This window comes from Pseudophryne corroboree, chromosome 4, assembly GCF_028390025.1.
Source record: "Pseudophryne corroboree isolate aPseCor3 chromosome 4, aPseCor3.hap2, whole genome shotgun sequence".
Lineage (NCBI taxonomy): Eukaryota > Metazoa > Chordata > Amphibia > Anura > Myobatrachidae > Pseudophryne > Pseudophryne corroboree.
Window position 1 is genome coordinate 525,007,213 of NC_086447.1, and position 25,925 is coordinate 525,033,137.

The 25,925-nt window shown below is 42.2% G+C and overlaps 1 protein-coding gene across 1 annotated transcript in view; it reads right to left on the minus strand.

Annotated features, from left to right (window-relative positions):
• TRDN (triadin) overlaps window positions 1–25,925 on the minus strand; it is an 862,718-nt gene that overhangs the window by 672,039 nt on the left and 164,754 nt on the right. Inside the window, exon 8 of the mRNA XM_063919338.1 lies at window positions 23,817–23,843. Within this exon, the coding sequence (XP_063775408.1) occupies window positions 23,817–23,843 (27 nt within the window). The remainder of the gene's footprint in view (window positions 1–23,816; window positions 23,844–25,925) is intronic.

A 25,925-nucleotide genomic window follows, 5' to 3' on the forward strand; every position in this document is an offset into this window, starting at 1 on the left:
AAGAGGACAATATATTATATCTCCAGCTATTCATACTGTCACATGATTTATCCTCCCAACAACATTGCTCTATTTTCCTATAAAATGTATTTCTATAAAAATTGTTAAAATTCTATTTTGCTGATAGTTATCTATTACTGTTCACAAAGCGTCTTAAATACAGGAAAATATATGATGTGCATAAAACATCTCATGACAAAATTCATGACATATATTGTTTTCATAGACAAATAATCAGTACAGAGTATATGTTTGTTATACATAATGGTATGTTGCCTGGGGCTGGAGCTCATATGTTCCAAAGATTCTAATCATTTTGAACATACTGAATCAGGCTGCAAGAATGTGCTACTTCAGCTGTTGGCTTTCGCCACTGCTAATAATAATGTTCAGCAACACAGACAGACATTCACTGGTCCTGATTTTATTCACTCTGAACATATTCACTTAGCTCTTGATTCGCCTCTTCTGCCAGGGCAATGCTGTGAGACTTTTTATACAATAGCTCTTCTAATATTTTTTATTATTATTATTATTATTATTATTATTATTGTTATCATTATAATACTGTAGAACTAGCTTTACTAAACTTTAATTTTACTGATTGCAAATATATTATTATTATTATTATTATTATTATTATTATTATGTTGTCACATAATTCTAGGTATATTTCATTAATCTGTATCAATAAAAATACAATTCTATCCCCCAATACTTTAAGAATTCCCATTTATTTTCATAAATAACATAAAGAGAGGAATTTACTGTCAATTTACTAAAACCACACTTTTTAGGCAAAATCTCCATCTTTAAGTTTACCCATTACAAGTGCATATATAAAATACCAGATTTCTTAAGCAGAGGTTTTTCAAATGTGCTCTCTCTGATTGGTTAGAGCATTGCTGTTCCCATACTCTGACCAATCAGATTATTTCAAAATATGGTGATTCAATAAAGGGTCCTGTATTGATAAGTTACGTAGTTTATGTGGTAGTTTTTTTTATAAAGCCATTAAGTGGATGATACATCTACTGAAGACTACCTTGACATTGGATTTTGTAAGCAAAGCTTAAACGCCTACTGGTACTAATTTGTGGAGAACCACTATTTTTCTCTATTTTTGTACAGCATTTTTGTACCAACGATGGCTGGTTCAAAGTGTTAACAAATCCAATGGCGTTTTGCCTTTATAAAAATTACCTCTATAATTTATGCAACAAAAATAGCTGTAATGTGACAATTTTGACTAATCAACATTCACTACATTTCTCAATAAGTCGAGATGTATCAAATATTTTAAAAAGACAGCTGGAGAAGTCTATCTATCATTTTATAGAATGTAGTTGATAGATGATGGCTACAGTAGAAGGTGATTGGTTGCTATGGACAACATCTCCACTTTTCTTCTTTTGAAGGTTTGAAACATCTCCCCATAAAGCTCAAGAATTTTTTTCTTTCCCAGACAATGGGAATGTCTTTCAGTGCTTTGATATACAGTAAAAGTAAGAAGGAACAAAGAATGGGTAAAGGCGGAGAAAGAGGTCAAGGACCCAGGTAGGCTATCCATGGATAAACACCTTTAAGGAGAGTATGAAGGCTACTCCTTTCTTTGGCAGAGATGTATCAAGTTTCCACATTAAGAAGTAGAGAAGTTGCCCAAAGCAACCAATCATATTCTAGCTAGCCTTTATAAAGCATATTCTATACAATGATAAGCAGAAGCTAAAATTATTGTTATTGGTAACTTCACTATTTAGGAGGCTTGACATCTTCCTTTTTATCTTTTATTACTGTTCTTCTGTTTACAAGAATAACAATGTCCAATATAAACCAACAGGAAGAAAAGGGAATCAGATTGTAGATGGGTGCACATGGAATACATATGTATTCCTGGTGGATGGGATGCCGGCTGTCAGTATCCCGACAGTGGCATCCCACCTGCCAGAATGCCAGTAGCGGGGTGAGCGGCACGAGGCCCCTTGCAAGTGGGAATAGCCCCTGTTAGCTGGGATTACGCTGGTAGCATTGTCAGCTGTCAAGATTCTGGCATTGGTATCCTGACCGATGGGATCCCGACAGCTGGCAAATTGATTGCCTCTCATGCGCACTATCCCTTGTAGCAATATTAAAATATAATTTTGCTAATTTAATCCTTCAAAAAAGGTACCAAGATTGCACCATGTTGTTACAGTCTATGAGCCTTGTATATATTTATTAGTAATTTCTTTAATATTGCTACAAAGAATAGTGTGAACCCATCTACAATCTTATTCCCTTTTCTTCCTATTGGTTTAGTCTACAGGTAAAATTGGTGGGTAGCACCTAATGTGAATGGTCATACATACTGTAGTAATACACATACTGTGCTTTTTGAAAAACCTATCTCCCAAGAAATAATATAATTTTTTTCTGGTACAGGAATTCTCCTCTTATAAAAGTCCAATATAATAAGTTCCTTTTATACCTAGTGCCTTTTTCCCAAATAGCCCAGTATCTGTTCTCAGGACTGCTATCTAAAATGATGGCAGTATAATTTAAGCCTGTAATCTCCACCTAACTCTGTGTCCCAACCTCTCCCATACTGCAAACTAACCTTTCATTACAGACATATGTATGTGAATGTATGATCCTCCATTATGGAGAAGAAACAGTATGAGTACATGTTATGTGCACTGATACTGCTTCTCCTCCATGTATGATCCAGGCAGTGTGTGCTACATAATAGGGGCGCATGCCCAGTGAGCCAGCCAAGGGTGAGACACAGCGCATCAGCACCAGGCTAATGAATTCTGGGAGGTCTGACAAGGATCACCGGATGAGGGAGTTTTCTCCCCCTCTCCGGCAGCTGGGATGATAATACATTTTGGCGCTATTACTTCCTTCTTCACCTTGTTAAAGAGGCAAAGCAGGAAGTTCTATTTGCGCACAATACAGGTATAATTCTGTTACCCCATGCTGTACTGTATACACTGACACACAAGGACACATGGAATGGGAACTGAGAATAGCATCCAGTATGCAGAAATATGGCTCCATCAGTACCTGCCTGTGACATACTATATAAATTGATCTCCAGGCTTGTTCTTTATGCTGAAGGTCACTTCCTAAATAAAGTCTTGAGCACATCAATGTCAAGTGAAATAACTTCCACTCTAATGTGTGTCTCTGTTAATGAGTTTTACAAGTACAGGTTGAGTCTCCCTTATCCAAAATGCTTGGGACCAGAGGTATTTTGGATATGGGATTTTTCCGTATTTTGGAATAATTGCCTACCATAATGAGATATCATGGTGATGGGACCTAAATATAAGCACAGAAAGCATTTATGTTTCATATTCACCATATACACAAAGCCTGAAGGTCATTTTAGCCAATATTTTTTATAACTTTGTGCATTAAACAAAGTGTGTGTACATTCACACAATTCATTTATGTTTCATATACACCTTATACACACAGCCTGAAGGACATTTAATACAATATTTTTAATAACTTTGTGTATTAAACAAAGTTTGTGTACATTGAGCCATCAGAAAACAAAGGTTTCACTATCTCACTCTCACTCAAAAAAGTCCGTATTTCGGAATATTCCGTATTTCGGAATATTTGGATATGGGATACTCAACCTGTAGTAGCCATTTTTCTGAAGACCAAAAATGTACTGAGACCTAAGTACTGGAGACAAAGTGAGTGGGGAGTGAAGGAGAAAACTCTCAGTTAAATCAAACATTTCCAAACTCTGGTTAGCCAAGAGGAGCTGAGTGCTAACTTGGATCAATCGTGGAGATCCGAGTAGACCGAGTCCCAAATTAGGACTTCTCCTGAGTTCAGAATTAAGATTTAAAAACCAAATCTTGGGTTTTGGATTGCATGTAAGTTCCTCCCTCATGATTTATAATATAATTCTACAGGAACAGAAACAGGTCCAACTTATATGATTTTAGATGTTTTAATTAACTTTTAAAGAAACATAGATCTAAGACCGAACAGAAAACTACACCCAAAACACTTGAGGGAGGTTTTGCAAAACAAACACACAATGAAGATTAAGAACCAACACCAATACACGGGGGTCTGCACACAGCTCTACTCTCCATTAAGTGCCATCAGTACCAGGCCCCTTATCAGTCAGGTTGTTCTACTGTAAGTCATCACAATCGCATCAGTCTCTGCTGAAATGTAAAATCTATTACACTCACTGGGGTCCATTTTGGTCAGAAGTCAAGTAACCTTAGTGTTGTCTTTATTATTATCATGTCACACCTCTCAGGGTGGTTTTTTAAATGGTGGGTTGATCATTTAAATTCATGTTACAAGAATTTATTAAAGAATACAATAATCAGATAACATATATTTTTGTCATGAAGGCAAAATTACATAAACAATTACTAACACTTTTTTTGTGAGAAAATTTTCAAAGCAGCCTTCTGGATGTAATGGGATGTCCCGACACAGCTTACAGTACATTCCCATCTCCTCTTCCAAGACAAACTCGGCACACTCTACTGGGATACTTCTCCTTTCCTGTGGCTGATATATCAGTTGAGAAGTGCCTTTCAGTAAGATGAGCAGGTTGGTCTGGTTTTGAGGGTCTTCCTCCCTTGGATGAATACCTTTTCATAGCCTACTTCTCTAAAAGCCCATTAATTACTTTATATCTAAATTGTAGGAGACTGCATTTTTCATCACCACCTTTCCCATGATATGGGCATTCACAAGAGTTATATCTATCAAATGAAAGAATAGTTTCCTATACCATCTGACACTCTTTCTGAGGCACTCATATGGCTTTATTTTTTTGTCTAATCTCTCTACTCCCCCCATGTTTGCATAGTTCTCAATAACTGCCTCTGGTTTCTTCACAACTTCTTTGGTCTTTCTGTACATTTTTCCCATGTCGCAAATTCTTCCCCTGTGAAATGTGGATAACATTGCCACATCTTTTTTGTCCCAGCATTTGATTGCTAAATAAATTCCTGATATATAGCAAAGTACATCTCCTTTCTTCAATTTACCAGCATGCATGCTTTTTGGTATTTCCTTCCTTTGTAAGTCGACTGTTCCACAGAAGCCGAAACCATTATGTTGCAGCTTATGGAATAGCATAGTATTTGAGAACCACCGGTCCATGAAAACAACATACCCTTTTCAGCTTAGTTCTGGGAACAGCATAAGTTTGGTCACTGAAGTATGGCTTATCAGGTTCTCTATCCATCCCTCCTTTCTTCACCTTGGCCAGTGTAAATTAAAAAGCCCCAGGCATATCCTGATTGTGATTCACATATAAAAAGTATTTTTATGGCAAACCTGGCTCTCTTTAGCGGAATATATTGATTCATTAGTAGCCTCCCTTTGAATAGCATAAGGCTTTCATCTACAGAAATATTTTGTGCTGGCATATATGTATTTCTAAAAGAAGTATGCAGCATTTCCAGCAGTGGCCTGATTTTCCAGAGACAATCATTGTTGTCTGCGTCTTCTTCACTGACAAAATGCAGGTAACGGAGTAACAACTGAAATCTTTTTAGCTAAAAAGTTTAATGAAAAATTGGTGTGAAGTACAGTGTATAATCTCTGGTCCAATACAGCTTAATTTCAGTCTTGATATTTATACCCATTGCCAAAATCAAAGCAATAAAAAGTCTCAGCTCATTTTCACACACATCGTACATACAATCTAGTTCTCACATTTGAACCAACACCTGAAATTGGAGCATCCTTCAGGCACTTATTTGCATATCTATTTGTTTTGATGACGATATGGCGCACAAAATCATCAGTAAAGAAAAGTTCAAAGCATTGCAGAGGAGAAACATTTGAAGTAAGTGGTACACAAACACCTGCAACACCAGAAAATAACGGTTTTCCACACATCTCATCGGGTGTGGTTTGTTGGGTCAATATTAACTAGGTCAACAGTCATTAGGTCGACCACTATTGGTCGACAGTGACTAGGATGACACCTGAAATAGGTCGACCCGGTCATTAGGTCAACTTGGACAAGGTCGACATTAATTCTTTTTTTTAAATTGTGTCATATTCTTTGAAAAGTGACTGGGTACCCCAATTAGTGCCCCGAGTTTGCTCGCATAGGTTACTATTTCCAATCATAGTCCACGTGGATAGTAAAGTATGAAAAATTTCAAAAAATGATAAGAAATGTGAAAAACGCATGTCAACCTTTTCATGTGTTGACCTTTGCCATGTCGACCAATAGTCGACATTCTAGTGACCATGTGGACCTAAAGTCAGAGTCAGGCTGTTCTTCACAAGATTCACCACTGCTGCTACTCTCAAGCTCAAAGTCACTTTCTGAAAGGGTAATATCATCTACTGATTCACCTTCCATGAAAGTAAGAATGTCATCAGCACAAAGTTATTTGTTTTTCTTATGGCAATCATTCAACTGCACACTGTGCAATACTTTAGCTGTGGTAAGGATGCCCGCGTTGCACCCCTTCAGTGGAACCCGCTCCCCCGCTCCATTAGACTCTTTCCCTGACCTTGCAAAGCTTCAAACGGGCACTAAAAACCCACCTATTCATCAAAGCGTACCCTTCCGATGCATAACCTAGTCCTGAGGCTGCTCCTCCATACCCCTGCCTCATGCCTTGAAAATCTCTGATTTGTATACATCCTGTCATCAGGCTACATCCTGTTTGTTTGCACCTCATGTCATTTGTCTGTTGCCCCTTTCCACTAAATTGTTAGCTCGCCAGAGCAGGGCCCTGTTTCCTCTTGTTGTCAAAGCCCTCTTCTCTGCACATTTTCCTCACAGCTCTCTTTTACTCAGCAACCATCTTTACCCATTTTTTCTCCTGCTGGTAAAGGCTTATCTCTATCTATGGCAGCCAGCCCCAAGTAGTATGATGATTACTCCCTCGCTACTTACATCTTAGCTGTATTATGTTTTGAGAATTGTGGTGCTCTTTGTTACCTGTACTCTATTTTTGTTATTTATTTACTGTAATGCTAAGTTTTGTCTCCCTGTACTGTCCTTTGTACGGCGCTGTGAAACACTTGTGGCACCTTATAAATTACATTTAATAATAATAATAACAATAATAATAATACACTCAGCTACACATCATAAGGATACACACTGAGCAACTGTGGTAAGCTGCCAAAAACTCCACAAGAGGGCACAATAAACTCATTGAAAAAGTCTTCCAACAATTAACTTCTACTGTACAAAGAAAAAAGAAAGACTCTATGGGGTATATTTACTAAGGTCCCGATTTTGACCGAGATTGTGTTTTTTCTTCAAAGTGTCATCTCGGGAATTTACTAAACTCAAATCACGGCAGTGATGAGGGCATTCGTATTTTTTTGGAAGTCCTAGGAAAAAAATACGAATGAATACACCATCGGTCAAATACGCCTGGAATTTGGTTGAAATCGGTCATTTACTAAAAAGTGCAAATCACAAACACTGCCGACAATAGCCAAACACTGCCGTGATAAAATACAAATCGTGAAAAAGTGCTAAAAAAACCCAGACCTGCTTTTTTTTACCGTGTTCGGATAGGCATGCACAGATCCATGAGATCCGTGCATGTTTTTCAGTGGGAAGGGGTGGGAAAGTGTTAATTTTCCCCCCAAAAAATGCGTGGGGTCCCCCCTCCTAAGCAAAACCAGCCTCGGGCTCTTTGAGCCGACCCTGGTTGTAAAAATATGGGAAAAAAGTGACAGGGGTTCCCCCATATTTAAACAACCAGCACCGGGCTCTGCGCCTGGTCCTGGTTCCAAAAATACGGGGGACAAAAAGCGTAGGGGTCCCCCATATTTCTGAAACCAGCACCGGGCTCCACTAGCCAGATACATAATGCCACAGCCGGGGGACACTTTTATATTGGTCCCTGCGGCCCTGGCATTACATACCCAACTAGTCACCCCTGGCCGGGGTACCCTGGAGGAGTGGGGACCCCTTCAATCAAGGGGTCCCCCCCCCTCCAGCCACCCAAGGGCCAGGGGTGATACCCGAGGCTGTCCCCCCCATCCAAGGGCTGCGGATGGGGGGCTGATAGCCTTTTTGTCAAAAATTGAATATTGTTTTTAGTAGCAGTACTACAAGTCCCAGCAAGCCTCCCCCGCAAGCTGGTACTTGGAGAACCACAAGTACCAGCATGCGGTGGAAAACCGGGCCCGCTGGTACCTGTAGTACTACTACTAAAAAAATACCACAATAAAAACAGAAGACACACACCTTGAAAGTAAAACTTTAATTCATACATCCACACCTCCATACACACATACTTACCTATGTTCACACGAGGGTCGGTCCTCTTCTCCATGTAGAAACCATGGGGTACCTGTTGGAAAAATTATACTCACATAATCCAGTGTAGTTCGGTCCTCTTCTTTTCTATTTGTAATCCACGTACTTTGCAAAATAAAAAACATATACACGACCACGCACTGAAAGGGGCCCCATGTTTTCACATGGGACCCCTTTCCCCGACTGCCAGGAACCCCCCCCCTGACCTCTGTCTAAGAGGATTCCTTCATCCAATCAGGGAGCGCCACGTTGTGGCACCCTCCTGATTGGCTGTGTGCTCCTGTAGTGTATGTCAGGCTGCACACGGCAGTGTTACAATGTAGCACCTATGCGCTCCATTATAACCAATGGTGGGAACTTTGTGGTCAGCGGTGAGGTTACTTTCGGTCAACCGCTGACCACAAAGTTCCCACCATTGGTTACAATGGAGTGCATAGGCGCTACATTATATCACTGCCGTGTGCTGCCTGACATACACTACAGGAGCACACAGCCAATCAGGAGGGTGCCACAACGTGGTGCTCCCTGATTGGATGAAGGAATCCTCTTAGACAGAGGTCAGGGGGGGGGGTTCCTGGCAGTCGGGGAAAGGGGTCCCATGTGAAAACATGGGGCCCCTTTCAGTGCGTGGTTGTGTATCCGGTTTTTTATTTTGCAAAGTACGTGGTTTACAAATAGAAAAGAAGAGGACCGAACTACACTGGATTATGTGAGTATAATTTTTCCAACAGGTACCCCATGGATTCTACATTGAGAAGAGGACCGACCCTCGTGTGAACATAGGTAAGTATGTGTGTATGGAGGTGTGGATGTATGAATTAAAGTTTTACTTTCAAGGTGTGTGTTTTCTGTTTTTATTGGGGTATGTTTTTAGTAGTAGTACTACAGGTACCAGCGGGCCCGGTTTTCCACCGCATGCTGGTACTTGTGGTTCTCCAAGTACCAGCTTGCGGGGGAGGCTTGCTGGGACTTGTAGTACTGCTACTAAAAACAATATTCAATTTTTGACAAAAAGGCTATCAGCCCCCCATCCGCAGCCCTTGGATGGGGGGGACAGCCTCGGGCTTCACCCCTGGCCCTTGGGTGGCTGGAGGGGGGGGGACCCCTTGATTGAAGGGGTCCCCACTCCTCCAGGGTACCCCGGCCAGGGGTGACTAGTTGGGTATGTAATGCAAGGGCCGCAGGGACCAATATAAAAGTGTCCCCCGGCTGTGGCATTATGTATCTGGCTAGTGGAGCCCGGTGCTGGTTTCAGAAATACGGGGGACCCCTACGCTTTTTGTCCCCCGTATTTTTGGAACCAGGACCAGGCGCAGAGCCCGGTGCTGGTTGTTTAAATATGGGGGAACCCCTGTCACTTTGTTTCCCATATTTTTTCAACCAGGACCAGCTCAAAGAGCCCGAGGCTGGTTTTGCTTAGGAGGGGGGACCCCACACATTTTTTTTAAAGATTTTTAACAATGTTTAATTTTTTACGAAAGGTGCACAATGAAGCCCAGAACGGATCTCACAGATCCGGCCGAGATTCATTGTGTTAAAGTCGGCAGTGTTTTACAATTCACTCCCGTAAAACACTGCCAAAAAATCTGAATGACATCGACATCGGTAAATACGAAAATGCAGAATACGACAGCTTAGTAAATTAGTCGTAATAAATTAAAAAAGTTGCAGTTTTACACTTTCGATGTCATTCGTGATTGAACTTTAACCTCATTCGGGAAAATACGATTTTTAGTAAATATACCCCTATGTTGGGACACACTTGATGGATATAAAATATGTTAAAACTTAACTTTTATTATGGTTAATCATAAAAGAAGAATGGACACAGACTTACATACAAGAAACAGTCACCTTAGGTGGGGTTGAATGGTATTAGTATAAGGAGTTGACATGCCCCATGTTGACACCAAGCAAATTGCTAAGTGTACATAACCAATTCCAATACACCTCTGGGGAAAAATATTAAAATCAAAGATATGTATAATATCTTCGTATATCAGTAGTGTAATATCGTTATGGAGAAAAATGATTTTCAATAAATAATGGTAGATATACTCCTTGATAGTGGCTCCCTTGGTATTTGTAACGGTTGTGCTATTGAAGCTTCTTTCTCTGGTAGGTGTTCTTGCAAAAATGTATTTCTAATTGGTAGAATAGGTATAGAGGTAAGGCCAATGTTTTCTCCACCACTTCTGCTGTTTGTTGGTGATTGGAGCTTCTGCACCTAATATTCCAAGGTAATCACCTGACCTTGTACTAATCAGGCCTGTCACTGCTTTTCTTCCAAGATCAGACAGATTTGGGCGTAGCCAGTGAAGTATGGCAGTAGTAATCTGATTCAAACAAATGAGAGAGCGTGTGGTTTCAGCATTTATAGCAAGTAGAGAACTTCTGCTGTATCGCTGACCTGCCCCAAGTCCCTGTTACAGTTGCATTGCAGGGAACTTGATATCTGGCAGTGGATGAGAGGATTCTCGAAAAAAAGAAAGTGGAGAGAGAAAGAGTGTGCCCCAACTTCTGCTGTTCACCGTCATATAGAATTATAGTGTAAGGTGAATGAGAAAGAGGGGGTACAGAGAGAAAAAGGAGATGGTCAGCTGAGACTCCCCAAAATTACCATTATTAAATGTCTATCATTGACAATATTGGACCTCTGCTCTAAAAGGAATTGTGAAAACCGATAAATAACCTTTCATAGTGAGTGATGGTTTGTCAAGTAATTTTGGATATGTAAAAGATTGCAAGAAGGTTATGAATATGTTTCATTCATTGTTAGTCAAATATGTCTGCAGCAATAAACTTTTCAGCAAATTCTGATGTTGTTTGATATGATACACTACCCCCCTTCTATTTGAAAAAAACTGACTTAGATTCAAGATGGATGATTTCAAGATGGCGCCCATGTTTGGAAAATACCCTAAAAGATAGCCCACCTCACCCATACCTTACTGGAGTATTCAGTTTTCCCATTTCCAGCACAGTTTTTAAAACAAAAATGTGAGCTGCGAATTTTGAATCACTATATATATATACATACAGTATATATATATATATATATATACAGTTGTGCTCATAAGTTTACATACCCTAGTGGAATTTGTGATTTTCTGGCCATTTGTCAGAGAATATGAATGATAACTCACAAACTTTTCTTTCACTCATGGTAAGTGGTTGGGTGAAGCCATTTATTGTCAAACAGCTGTGTTTACTCTTTTTAAATCATAATGACAAAGAAACTACCCAAATGACCCTGATCAAAGGTTTACATACCCTGGAGATTTTGGCCTGATAACATGCACACAAGTTGACATTAACGGGTTTGAATGGCTACTAAAGGTAACCATCCTCACCTGTGATCTGTTTGCTTGTAATCAGTGTGTGTGTATAAAAGGTCAGTGAGTTTCTGGACTCCTGAAAGACTCTTGCATCTTTCATCCAGTGCTGCACTGACGTGTCTGGATTCTGAGTCATGGGTAAAGCAAAAGAATTGTCAAAGGTTCTGCGGGAAAAGGTAATTGAACTGTATAAAACAGGAAAGGGATATAAAAAGATATCCAAGGATTGAGAATGCCAATCAGCAGTGTTCAAACTCTAATTAAGAAGTGGAAAATGAGGGATTCTGTGGAAACCAAATCACGGTCAGGTAGACTAACAAAAATTTCAGCCACAACTGCCAGGAAAATTGTTCGGGATGCAAAGAAAAATCCACAAATAACTTCAGCTGAAATTCAGGACTCTCTGAAAAAAAGTGGTGTGGTTGTTTCAAGATGCACAATAAGGAGGCATTTGAAAAAAAAGGGGCTGCATGGTCGAGTCGCCAGAAGAAAGCCATTACTATGCAAATGCCACAAAGCATCCCGCTTACAATACTCCAAACATCACAGAGACAAGCCTCAAAACTTCTGGAACAAAGTCATTTGGAGTGATGAGACCAAAATTGAACTTTTTGGCCACAGCCATAAACGTTACATTTGGAGAGGAGGTGAATCGCTGATGTTTTGGGGATGTGTGAGCTACAAAGGCACTGGAAACTTGGTCAAAATTGATGGCAAGATGAATGCAGCATGTTATCAGAAAATACTGGAGGAAAATTTGCACTCATCAGCCCGGAAGCTGCGCATGGGACGTACTTGGACGGTCCAACATGACAATGATCCAAAACACAAGGCCAAGTCGACCTGTCATTGGCTACAGCAGAATAAAGTGAAGTTTCTGGAGTGGCCATCTCAGTCTCCTGACCTCAATATCATTGAGCCACTCTGGGGAGATCTCAAACATGCAGTTCATGCAAGACAGCCCAATAATTTACAGGAACTGGAGGCTTTTTGCCAAGAAGAATGGGCAGTTTTGCCATCTGAGAAAATAAAGAGCCTCATCCACAACTACCACAAAAGACTTACTGCTGTCATTGATGTTAAAGGGGGCAATACACGGTATTAAGAACTGGGGTATGTAAACTTTTGATCAGGGTCATTTGGGTAGTTTCTGTTGTCATTATGATTTAAAAAGATTATACACAGTTGTTTGACAATAAATGGCTTCACCTAACCACTAACCATGAGTGAAAGAAAAGTTTGTGAGTTATCATTCATATTCTCTGACAAATAGGCAAAAAAATCACAAATTCTGCTAGGGTATGTAAACTTATGAGCACAACTATATATATATATATATATATATATATATATATATAGTCAGAAAAAAGACGGCGTCACTCCAGGTCTTTCAAATAGTGATGGTGTAATGCACTGCACACACCTTGAAAAAGGGGCTACGGGCCCCGAAACGTTGGCATTTGTGATGTTTATCTGAATTACACCATCACTATTTGAAAGACCTGGAGTGACGCTGTCTTTATTCTGACTACATGCCCTAACCAGCACGGAGGGCACCCAGGCATCTTATACCAGCAGGACCAGGAGTGCCGGGCACCATAGCTACAACTATATATATATGTATTAGAGATGAGCGGGTTCGGTTCCTCGGAATCCGAACCCGCCCGAACTTCAGCTTTTTTTACACGGATCCGAGCGACTCGGATCTTCCCGCCTTGCTCGGTTAACCCGAGCGCGCCCGAACGTCATCATGACGCTGTCGGATTCTCGCGAGGCTCGGATTCTATCGCAAGACTCGGATTCTATATAAGGAGCCGCGCGTCGCCGCCATTTTCACACGTGCATTGAGATTGATAGGGAGAGGACGTGGCTGGCGTCCTCTCCATTTAGATTAGAAGAGAGAGAGTGAGATTGAGACAGAGACACTTGATTTACTGGAGCTTAGGAGTACTAGAGAGTGCAGAGTTTACTAGTGACTGACCACTGACCAGTGACCACCAGTGCAGTTTTATTTAATATAATCCGTTCTCTGCCTGAAAAAAACGATACACAGTGACTCAGTCACATACCATATCTGTGCTCAGCCCAGTGTGCTGCATCATCTATGTATAATATCTGACTGTGCTCACACAGCTTAATTGTGGGGGAGACTGGGGAGCAGTTATAGGTTATAGCAGGAGCTAGGAGTACATATTATTAAAATTAAACAGTGCACACTTTTGCTGCAGGAGTGCCACTGCCAGTGTGACTGACCAGTGACCTGACCACACTGACCACCAGTATAGTATACTATATTGTGATTGCCTGAAAAAGTTAAACACTCGTCGTGTGACTTGTGTGGTGTTTTTTTATTCTATAAAAAACTCATTTTGCTGACAGACAGTGTCCAGCAGGTCCGTCATTATATAATATATACCTGTCCGGCTGCAGTAGTGATATATATATATTTTTTATATCATTATTTATCATCCAGTCGCAGCAGACACAGTACGGTAGTTCACGGCTGTAGCTACCTCTGTGTCGGCACTCGGCAGTCCATCCATAATTGTATACCACCTACCCGTGGTTTTTTTTTTCTTTCTTCTTTATACATACTACATCTCATTATCATCCAGTCTATATTAGCAGCAGACACAGTACAGTACGGTAGTCCACGGCTGTAGCTACCTCTGTGTCGGCACTCGGCAGTCCATCCATAATTGTATACCACCTACCCGTGGTTTTTTTTTCTTTCTTCTTTATACATACTACATCTCATTATCAACCAGTCTATATTAGCAGCAGACACAGTACAGTACGGTAGTCCACGGCTGTAGCTACCTCTGTGTCGGCACTCGGCAGTCCGTCCATAATTGTATACCACCTACCCGTGTTTTTTTTTTTCTTTCTTCTTTATACATACATACTACATCTCATTATCAACCAGTCTATATTAGCAGCAGACACAGTACAGTACGGTAGTCCACGGCTGTAGCTACCTCTGTGTCGGCACTCGGCAGTCCATCCATAATTGTATACCACCTACCCGTGGTTTTTTTTTCTTCTTTATACATACTACATCTCATTATCATCCAGTCTATATTAGCAGCAGACACAGTACAGTACGGTAGTCCACGGCTGTAGCTACCTCTGTGTCGGCACTCGGCAGTCTGTCCATAATTGTATACCACCTACCCGTGTTTTTTTTTTCTTTCTTCTTTATACATACTACATCTCATTATCAACCAGTCTATATTAGCAGCAGACACAGTACAGTACGGTAGTCCACGGCTGTAGCTACCTCTGTGTCGGCACTCGGCAGTCCATCCATAATTGTATACCACCTACCCGTGGTTTTTTTTTTCTTCGGTATACATACTACATCTCATTATCATCCAGTCTATATTAGCAGCAGACACAGTACAGTACGGTAGTCCACGGCTGTAGCTACCTCTGTGTCGGCACTCGGCAGTCCATCCATAATTGTATACCACCTACCCGTGGTTTTTTTTTCTTTCTTCTTTATACATACTACATCTCATTATCATCCAGTCTATATTAGCAGCAGACACAGTACAGTACGGTAGTCCACGGCTGTAGCTACCTCTGTGTCGGCACTCGGCAATCCGTCCATAATTGTATACCACCTACCCGTGGTTTTTTTTTTTCTTCTTTATACATACATACTACATCTCATTATCAACCAGTCTATATTAGCAGCAGACACAGTACAGTACGGTAGTCCATGGCTGTAGCTACCTCTGTGTCGGCACTCGCCAGTCCGTCCATAATTGTATACCACCTACCCGTGTTTTTTTTTCTTCTTTATACATACTACATCTCATTATCATCCAGTCTATATTAGCAGCAGACACAGTACAGTACGGTAGTCCACGGCTGTAGCTACCTCTGTGTCGGCACTCGGCAGTCCGTCCATAATTGTATACCACCTACCCGTGTTTTTTTTTTTCTTTCTTCTTTATACATACATACTACATCTCATTATCAACCAGTCTATATTAGCAGCAGACACAGTACAGTACGGTAGTCCACGGCTGTAGCTACCTCTGTGTCGGCACTCGGCAGTCCATCCATAATTGTATACCACCTACCCGTGGTTTTTTTTTCCTTCTTTATACATACTACATCTCATTATCATCCAGTCTATATTAGCAGCAGACACAGTACAGTACGGTAGTCCACGGCTGTAGCTACCTCTGTGTCGGCACTCGGCAGTCCGTCCATAATTGTATACCACCTACCCGTGGTTTTTTTTTCTTTCTTCTTTATACATACATACTACATCTCTTTATCAACCAGTCTATATTAGCAGCAGACACAGTACGGTAGTCCACGGCTGTAGCTACCTCTGTGTCGGCACTCGGCAGTCCGTCCATAATTGTATACCACCTACCCGTGGTTTTTTTTTCTTTCTTCTTTATACATACATACTACATCTCTTTATCAACCAGTCTATATTAGCAGCAGACACAGTACGGTAGTCCACGGCTGTAGCTACCTCTGTGTCGGCACTCGGCAGTCCGTCCATAATTGTATACCACCTACCCGTGGTTTTTTTTTCTTTCTTCTTTATACATACATACTACATCTCTTTATCAACCAGTTTATATTAGCAGCAGACACAGTACAGTACGGTAGTCCACGGCTGTAGCTACCTCTGTGTCGGCACTCGGCAGTCCATCCATAATTGTATACTAGTATCCATCCATCTCCATTGTTTACCTGAGGTGCCTTTTAGTTGTGCCTATTAAAATATGGAGAACAAAAATGTTGAGGTTCCAAAATTAGGGAAAGATCAAGATCCACTTTCACCTCGTGCTGAAGCTGCTGCCACTAGTCATGGCCGAGACGATGAAATGCCAGCAACGTCGTCTGCCAAGGCCGATGCCCAATGTCATAGTACAGAGCATGTCAAATCCAAAACACCAAATATCAGTAAAAAAAGGACTCCAAAACCTAAAATAAAATTGTCGGAGGAGAAGCGTAAACTTGCCAATATGCCATTTACCACACGGAGTGGCAAGGAACGGCTGAGGCCCTGGCCTATGTTCATGGCTAGTGGTTCAGCTTCACATGAGGATGGAAGCACTCAGCCTCTCGCTAGAAAAATGAAAAGACTCAAGCTGGAAAAAGCACAGCAAAGAACTGTGCGTTCTTCGAAATCCCAAATCCACAAGGAGAGTCCAATTGTGTCGGTTGCGATGCCTGACCTTCCCAACACTGGACGTGAAGAGCATGCGCCTTCCACCATTTGCACACCCCCTGCAAGTGCTGGAAGGAGCACCCGCAGTCCAGTTCCTGATAGTCAGATTGAAGATGTCAGTGTTGAAGTACACCAGGATGAGGAGGATATGGGTGTTGCTGGCGCTGGGGAGGAAATTGACCAGGAGGATTCTGATGGTGAGGTGGTTTGTTTAAGTCAGGCACCCGGGGAGACACCTGTTGTCCGTGGGAGGAATATGGCCGTTGACATGCCTGGTGAAAATACCAAAAAAATCAGCTCTTCGGTGTGGAAGTATTTCACCAGAAATGCGGACAACATTTGTCAAGCCGTGTGTTCCCTTTGTCAAGCTGTAATAAGTAGGGGTAAGGACGTTAACCACCTCGGAACATCCTCCCTTATACGTCACCTGCAGCGCATTCATAATAAGTCAGTGACAAGTTCAAAAACTTTGGCCGACAGCGGAAGCAGTCCACTGACCAGTAAATCCCTTCCTCTTGTAACCAAGCTCACGCAAACCACCCCACCAACTCCCTCAGTGTCAATTTCCTCCTTCCCCAGGAATGCCAATAGTCCTGCAGGCCATGTCACTGGCAATTCTGATGATTCCTCTCCTGCCTGGGATTCCTCCGATGCATCCTTGCGTGTAACGCCTACTGCTGCTGGCGCTGCTGTTGTTGCTGCTGGGAGTCGATGGTCATCCCAGAGGGGAAGTCGTAAGCCCACTTGTACTACTTCCAGTAAGCAATTGACTGTTCAACAGTCCTTTGCGAGGAAGATGAAATATCACAGCAGTCATCCTGCTGCAAAGCGGATAACTGAGGCCTTGACAACTATGTTGGTGTTAGACGTGCGTCCGGTATCCGCCGTTAGTTCACAGGGAACTAGACAATTTATTGAGGCAGTGTGCCCCCGTTACCAAATACCATCTAGGTTCCACTTCTCTAGGCAGGCGATACCGAGAATGTACACGGACGTCAGAAAAAGACTCACCAGTGTCCTAAAAAATGCAGTTGTACCCAATGTCCACTTAACCACGGACATGTGGACAAGTGGAGCAGGGCAGGGTCAGGACTATATGACTGTGACAGCCCACTGGGTAGATGTATGGACTCCCGCCGCAAGAACAGCAGCGGCGGCACCAGTAGCAGCATCTCGCAAACGCCAACTCTTTCCTAGGCAGGCTACGCTTTGTATCACCGGTTTCCAGAATACGCACACAGCTGAAAACCTCTTACGGCAACTGAGGAAGATCATCGCGGAATGGCTTACCCCAATTGGACTCTCCTGTGGATTTGTGGCATCGGACAACGCCAGCAATATTGTGTGTGCATTAAATATGGGCAAATTCCAGCACGTCCCATGTTTTGCACATACCTTGAATTTGGTGGTGCAGAATTTTTTAAAAAACGACAGGGGCGTGCAAGAGATGCTGTCGGTGGCCAGAAGAATTGCGGGACACTTTCGGCGTACAGGCACCACGTACAGAAGACTGGAGCACCACCAAAAACTACTGAACCTGCCCTGCCATCATCTGAAGCAAGAAGTGGTAACGAGGTGGAATTCAACCCTCTATATGCTTCAGAGGTTGGAGGAGCAGCAAAAGGCCATTCAAGCCTATACAATTGAGCACGATATAGGAGGTGGAATGCACCTGTCTCAAGCGCAGTGGAGAATGATTTCAACGTTGTGCAAGGTTCTGATGCCCTTTGAACTTGCCACACGTGAAGTCAGTTCAGACACTGCCAGCCTGGGTCAGGTCATTCCCCTCATCAGGCTTTTGCAGAAGAAGCTGGAGACATTGAAGGAGGAGCTAACACGGAGCGATTCCGCTAGGCATGTGGGACTTGTGGATGGAGCCCTTAATTCGCTTAACAAGGATTCACGGGTGGTCAATCTGTTGAAATCAGAGCACTACATTTTGGCCACCATGCTCGATCCTAGATTTAAAGCCTACCTTGGATCTCTCTTTCCGGCAGACACAAGTCTGCTGGGGTTGAAAGACCTGCTGGTGAGAAAATTGTCAAGTCAAGCGGAACGCGACCTCCTCCTTCACATTCTCCCGCAACTGGGGGTGCGAGGAAAAGGCTCAGAATTCCGAGCCCACCCGCTGGCGGTGATGCAGGGCAGTCTGGAGCGACTGCTGATGCTGACATCTGGTCCGGACTGAAGGACCTGACAACGATTACGGACATGTCGTCTATTGTCACTGCATATGATTCTCTCAACATTGAAAGAATGGTGGAGGATTATATGAGTGACCGCATCCAAGTAGGCACGTCACACAGTCCGTACTTATACTGGCAGGAAAAAGAGGCAATTTGGAGGCCCTTGCACAAACTGGCTTTATTCTACCTAAGTTGCCCTCCCACAAGTGTGTACTCCGAAAGAGTGTTTAGTGCCGCCGCTCACCTTGTCAGCAATCGGCGTACGAGGTTACATCCAGAAAATGTGGAGAAGATGATGTTCATTAAAATGAATTATAATCAATTCCTCCGCGGAGACATTGACCAGCAGCAATTGCCTCCACAAAGTACACAGGGAGCTGAGATGGTGGATTCCAGTGGGGACGAATTGATAATCTGTGAGGAGGGGGATGTACACGGTGATATATCGGAGGATGATGATGAGGTGGACATCTTGCCTCTGTAGAGCCAGTTTGTGCAAGGAGAGATTAATTGCTTCTTTTTTGGGGGGGGTCCAAACCAACCCGTCATATCAGTCACAGTCGTGTGGCAGACCCTGTCACTGAAATGATGGGTTGGTTAAAGTGTGCATGTCCTGTTTTGTTTATACAACATAAGGGTGGGTGGGAGGGCCCAAGGACAATTCCATCTTGCACCTCTTTTTTCTTTTATTTTTCTTTGCGTCATGTGCTGTTTGGGGAGGGTTTTTTGGAAGGGCCATCCTGCGTGACACTGCAGTGCCACTCCTAGATGGGCCCGGTGTTTGTGTCGGCCACTAGGGTCGCTTATCTTACTCACACAGTCAGCTACCTCATTGCGCCTCTTTTTTTCTTTGCGTCATGTGCTGTTTGGGGAGGGTTTTTTGGAAGGGACATCCTGCGTGACACTGCAGTGCCACTCCTAGATGGGCCCGGTGTTTGTGTCGGCCACTAGGGTCGCTTATCTTACTCACACAGTCAGCTACCTCATTGCGCCTCTTTTTTTCTTTGCGTCATGTGCTGTTTGGGGAGGGTTTTTTGGAAGGGACATCCTGCGTGACACTGCAGTGCCACTCCTAGATGGGCCCGGTGTTTGTGTCGGCCACTAGGGTCGCTTATCTTACTCACACAGCGACCTCGGTGCAAATTTTAGGACTAAAAATAATATTGTGAGGTGTGAGGTATTCAGAATAGACTGAAAATGAGTGGAAATTATGGTTTTTGAGGTTAATAATACTTTGGGATCAAAATGACCCCCAAATTCTATGATTTAAGCTGTTTTTTAGGGTTTTTTGAAAAAAACACCCGAATCCAAAACACACCCGAATCCGACAAAAAAAATTCGGTGAGGTTTTGCCAAAACGCGGTCGAACCCAAAACACGGCCGCGGAACCGAACCCAAAACCAAAACACAAAACCCGAAAAATTTCCGGCGCTCATCTCTAATATATATACACATATACACATACACATGTACATATATATATACACACAATAGTGGAAACCTTTTGTAAAATGTGCATATTTGAAGTTTATCAGCTTATAGCACTAATATATTTTAGTATTATACCAAAAAGCACGCATCATTATAATGGAAATTTAATTTAGAACATAAAACATAGGCCCTCATTCCGAGTTGTTCGCTCGGTATTTTTCATCGCATCGCAGTGAAAATCCGCTTAGTACGCATGCGCAATGTTCGCACTGCGACTGCGCCAAGTAACTTTACTATGAAGAAAGTATTTTTACTCACGGCTTTTTCTTCGCTCCGGCGATCGTAATGTGATTGACAGGAAATGGGTGTTAGTGGGCGGAAACACGGCGTTTCAGGGGCGTGTGGCTGAAAACGCTACCGTTTCCGGAAAAAACGCAGGAGTGGCCGGAGAAACGGTGGGAGTGCCTGGGCGAACGCTGGGTGTGTTTGTGACGTCAACCAGGAACGACAAGCACTGAACTGATCGCACAGGCAGAGTAAGTCTGGAGCTACTCTGAAACTGCTAAGTAGTTAGTAATCGCAATATTGCGAATACATCGTTCGCAATTTTAAGATGCTAAGATTCACTCCCAGTAGGCGGCGGCTTAGCGTGTGTAACTCTGCTAAATTCGCCTTGCGACCGATCAACTCGGAATGAGGGCCATAATACCATGAACTTTATAGCACAATTTGACATTTTGATAACAGTTATAAGTACTGAACTGTAGAAAAGTAAATTTCTTAGTGTCACACAATATTCATTATTACTTCATCGGGAAACCTTTTGCTGCAGTTACATACCTCCCAACATTGGTGGTCAGTGGGTCGGGACCTTTGGCATTCCAAAAGCACACCTGCATCAGGAAAGGGTTGGAGCCTAGGGAAAAGGGGTGGATCTTTGGGTCACTATCTTTTCCGTCATTATAGGAGCATGCCCAGCACTCTCCGTTATGCTGGGCTGCCCCCAGGCTCTCTCTGCACTGAGTACAGATGCTGTATGCATGGGCACAGCATCTATTCACCCGCTGCCTACCGACTGCTCTGTATAATTTGCGCTCCCCCCAACTGCTCCCCACTTCCCACTATGGGACACTGATGTATTTGCTGCTATTTAAAGTGCCATTGACCACATAAATTCATCACACACCTTTTGCTGTCATACATCCCATATAATAACACTAACTGGATGCTTCACAGTAGGTGTTCTGCACTCAGGTGGCAAATTTTCTCCAATTCTTCTGTGGACATATTTCATGCCATCACTACCAATTATGGATATTCTAGTTTTATCACTCCAGATGACACTGGTCCATTGTTCTTCTGACCAATTAATATGCTGAACATTCTAATCTTTTCTGGCTTTGAGAGATAAAAGTGACTTTTTCCTTGGGATTCTGGCATTTACTCTAAAATATTGAAGTCTGTGTCACACAGTCCTGGCACTGATGTTTACACCACATTCACGTAAATCATTTTGGATTGCCTCAGATGATTTTTTCTGTCTCTCAAGTACAGTTTTTTCAGTCTTCTATCACAGCACGGTGTTGTGGATCTTTTCTTACCTTTACCAATTGATAATAATAATAATAAAAAACTTCGACCAACTTAGTGATAACCAAACAACTAAATAAGATGTTTTACTATCAATTTTGGTAGCAACAAATGTTATCTTACTCATGCTAACACCTTATTGGATCCATTCTGTGGCATTGCAACACCTGATTGGCTCTCAGAACAATCACTCCTATTGGTCAGTTTTAAGTTGAAGAAATCCACACAATTTACAGATAAAGCCTCCCTATCTTTATTTAGCTATAACTTTTTAGGTAATAAAGATAAGTCATTGCAGTGAACTGCATTATATTGTCTATAAAATTATCCTTCAAAGGATTTTCTATAAAAATTATGCAGTTATACGCAATTAAACCCTAAAAACAGACATTTTATATAAGGTGTCCCCATATTTTTGGCCACTAATGTATATATATATGTGTGTGTGTGTATATATATATATATATATATATATATATATAATTTTTTGTGGCAGACAAGGTGTTTTGCCACCTGGCAACAACCCTAGGAATTAAAAGTGGCTTGTGCTGCTGATAGAGTGGCTGGTGAAATCCACTTAAAGGGTCCCAGGGATGGATGGGAAGTACGGACGGACAGGATTCCCATCCATTGGGCCCAGACTAGGTCTTATGGGCGTCTCAGTCCAGGAAGCTGCTTCATCAGCAAGCATCTGGCTGCTGGGCTTAAAGCAGAGTCTCTCTCACAAGTCAGGGCTTCTGGTGGCAGTTATTGCCCAGGTGATAGGCTTGCTAGGGAAAGTGGAATCTGGAAGACTGTGGCACTAGTGTCAGGATGCTGGGACCTGACAGGTTCCTTATAAAGGGAAAGGGAGTGAGGCAAGGCCTAACCTCAGTGGTTGTTTATGCTACAGACAGTGATTTATGATTTATTTGTAACCTTAAACTTGAGCAACCTGAATAAAAGGTATTTGTTGTTTTTGAACAAGCCTGGAGTCAGTTGCTGGTGGAATTTGTATATATATATATATATATATATATAAAGACAAAATAACCAAATTGCGCTGACAGTTATAAAACCACCTAAAATAGAATAGTCCTTGGGGGAGTTGCCGGCTAATCCCAGGCAGGTCCTCTTGCCAGCAGAGAACCACAAACGCAATGGTTGTCAAAGGAGCGCTCAAACACTTGAAAGTTTTTAAAAGTTCCTAAAAATACTTTTTGCGATTTCTTATAGTCCGTAGATCAGATGGAGATGGAACTGGCAACTCTGGAATAGATCCTCGTTAATAACAATGTAGCTCTTATTTTGCTGTGAGCTCCTGCATGTGATCCCAATGCTGTCCTGGCTGTAAAAACAGCATTGGGATCACATGCAGGAGCTCACAGCAAAATAAGAGCTACATTGTTATTAAGGATCCCTTGGATAGATATTCTTAAAGGGACCATCACTGTCACTAAAAGATCCCTTGGATATTTTATTCACGAAAGTCTCACCCTAAATTAATCATTAGGATGTCCTTTGTCTCTTACTCTCAGAAAACACCCCTGAGGAAGTCTTGTAGATGAAACGTGTAGGGTGCCAATCTTAGACAAAGTGGGTGGACAAGCTGTCATAGGAGCTCCTCCCTGGCTGGGGATGACAGCAAGCCTTACCAACTAACCCAGTTACTGTATGTCAAGATTAATGTAAGAGTCTCATTTTAATTTTAATAACAAAAACTTTTTAATAAATTATTTGGAAGAATATGAAACAATGAGTGGTATCGTTGTCGGGTGATTTGGTATGAGGGTCTATTCCAGACTTACCAATTCCATCTCCATCTGATCTTTGGTCTGAAAGAAATCGCAAAAAGTATCTTTAAGAATTTTTAAGAACTTTCAAGTGTTTGAGCGCTCCTTTGACAACCATTGTACTATATATATATATATATATATATATATATATATATATATAAAAATAATAATAATAATAATAATAATAATAATAATACTTTTATTTACATAGCGCTCTTTCTCAAACAGGACTCAAACTCAGGACACAAAATATACACTAATTATATATAATAATATGTACTCATACACTGAGAGTCTTTACATCATGCAACATATGATGTCCTGCATGACTATGACACTCCGAAAGGAGTAGCGTACCTTATCTTTTTCCTAATTTTGGAACTTGCTTGTTGCATCCTTGACACAGAGAAAACTTCATTGGAGTACACAAGAGATGCTAGGCTGCATCTTTAACCAAACAGCAATTGTTATATCACTTATGTAACGATGCAGATGAAACACAACGAAACTTGACATGGAGAAAATCCACAATTGCTTGCATCAAAGGCATTCTTACACATATTCGGACACAGTCACATACAGATGCATAAAATATGCATGTTCCAGTGGTCTGTGTATGCTTGCAATGCACTTTTGCACTTCAGATTGTTTCATTTGTACAAATGAGACACACACTTTGAGCAAAAGAGATGCATTGTGTCAGGGCCGGATTAAGGCTGGTGGGGGCCCAGGGCAATGGGCACACATTCTTCGCAAGAGAACTCCACCACCACACCCCGCAATAGACAGACACAGAGACACACACCCCAGCAGGTCGGTGTCACTCACCGAGCTGCTGCTGTAGCAGGGGCTTCACTGGAGCAGGCAGCAGAGGCAGCATGCCAGAACACACAGTCACTGCCTTGTGGGATTTACCTTCACTATCCCGCAAGACTGACTGTGCATGGAGGAGCACCTCTGTGGTCGCTATTACTGAACAGCTGAACCGCCGGAGGGAGTCTCCTCAAATTGACAACTGACTGTTTGTGGGCCCCTGATGTGTTGGTGCCCCCGGGACAGCCACCCCTGTCGCCCCTGCCTTAATCCAGTAATGCTTTGTGTGTCTGAGTCACACAGGACCTGACAAGCCTAGAGGAACTATTTGGCAAGACTTGAGCCACAATATAAAAGGACACATCTGTACCTTGCTTCAAACATTGTTAAAGGCTCACAGGAAATGATTACAAAAAACAGATCAGCCATTTCAGATTTTTTAGTAAAGATATTGATTTGTGGAAAAAAAAAAGGTTGGCCGGAATACAAGAATAAAGGGCCTAATTCGGTAAGGATTGTAAATTCTGCTAAATAGCAGAATTTGCAGTCCTTTTGCTAGCATGCTGGGGGACGCCCATCACAGGGCAAGGCCGCCCAGCATGCAGAACGGAGCCTCCCCCCTTCAACAATCAGAAATTGCGAACACATTGCAATTTCTGCTTGTAAGCAAAAATAGAGGATGCTCCCTGCCGGCGCAGCTTAGCTGCTCCCGCAGTAGGCCTGCAACCTTCTTCCCGATCACGGTGGCTGCTTGTGATGTCATGCATACACCGCAATCATGCCTTTGACATGCCCCCATTCATGTCGCTTTGCCCCCATTCGCGCTGCACTGCCCCCACAACGCTCCGCCTCCGCCCTGGAAATGGAGCAATGCCACCCTGATTAACAGGCAGAGTCGATCACATTTTCTGTGGCCCCCCTGCAAAAAGTGCTTGGTGCCTCGCATGCGCCTGTGGGGCAATCATAATAATTCCGGTTGGATCACGATTTGCGATCCAACCTGAATTAGCCCCAAAATTTGTAGAGAATACCACTATTGCAGAATTGCTGCATTTCAAAGGCAACAGTTTGAAATTTGGTATAGAGACAATCATGGAATATTGCACAGCAGAATATGAATCAGAAAGATAGCTGGAACAAGTTGTTCATATAAATAAGAGTTTTGATACTAAATCAGATTGTGTTAGGAGAAAATAGGAAGCTGTGTTTATGCTTACGGAAACAAGTAATACAATCAGTGCAGAGATGGTAAGTGATATATTTAGACAAATGGTGGGATCTGGCGCCTCCTGTAGTGAAGAGAATATG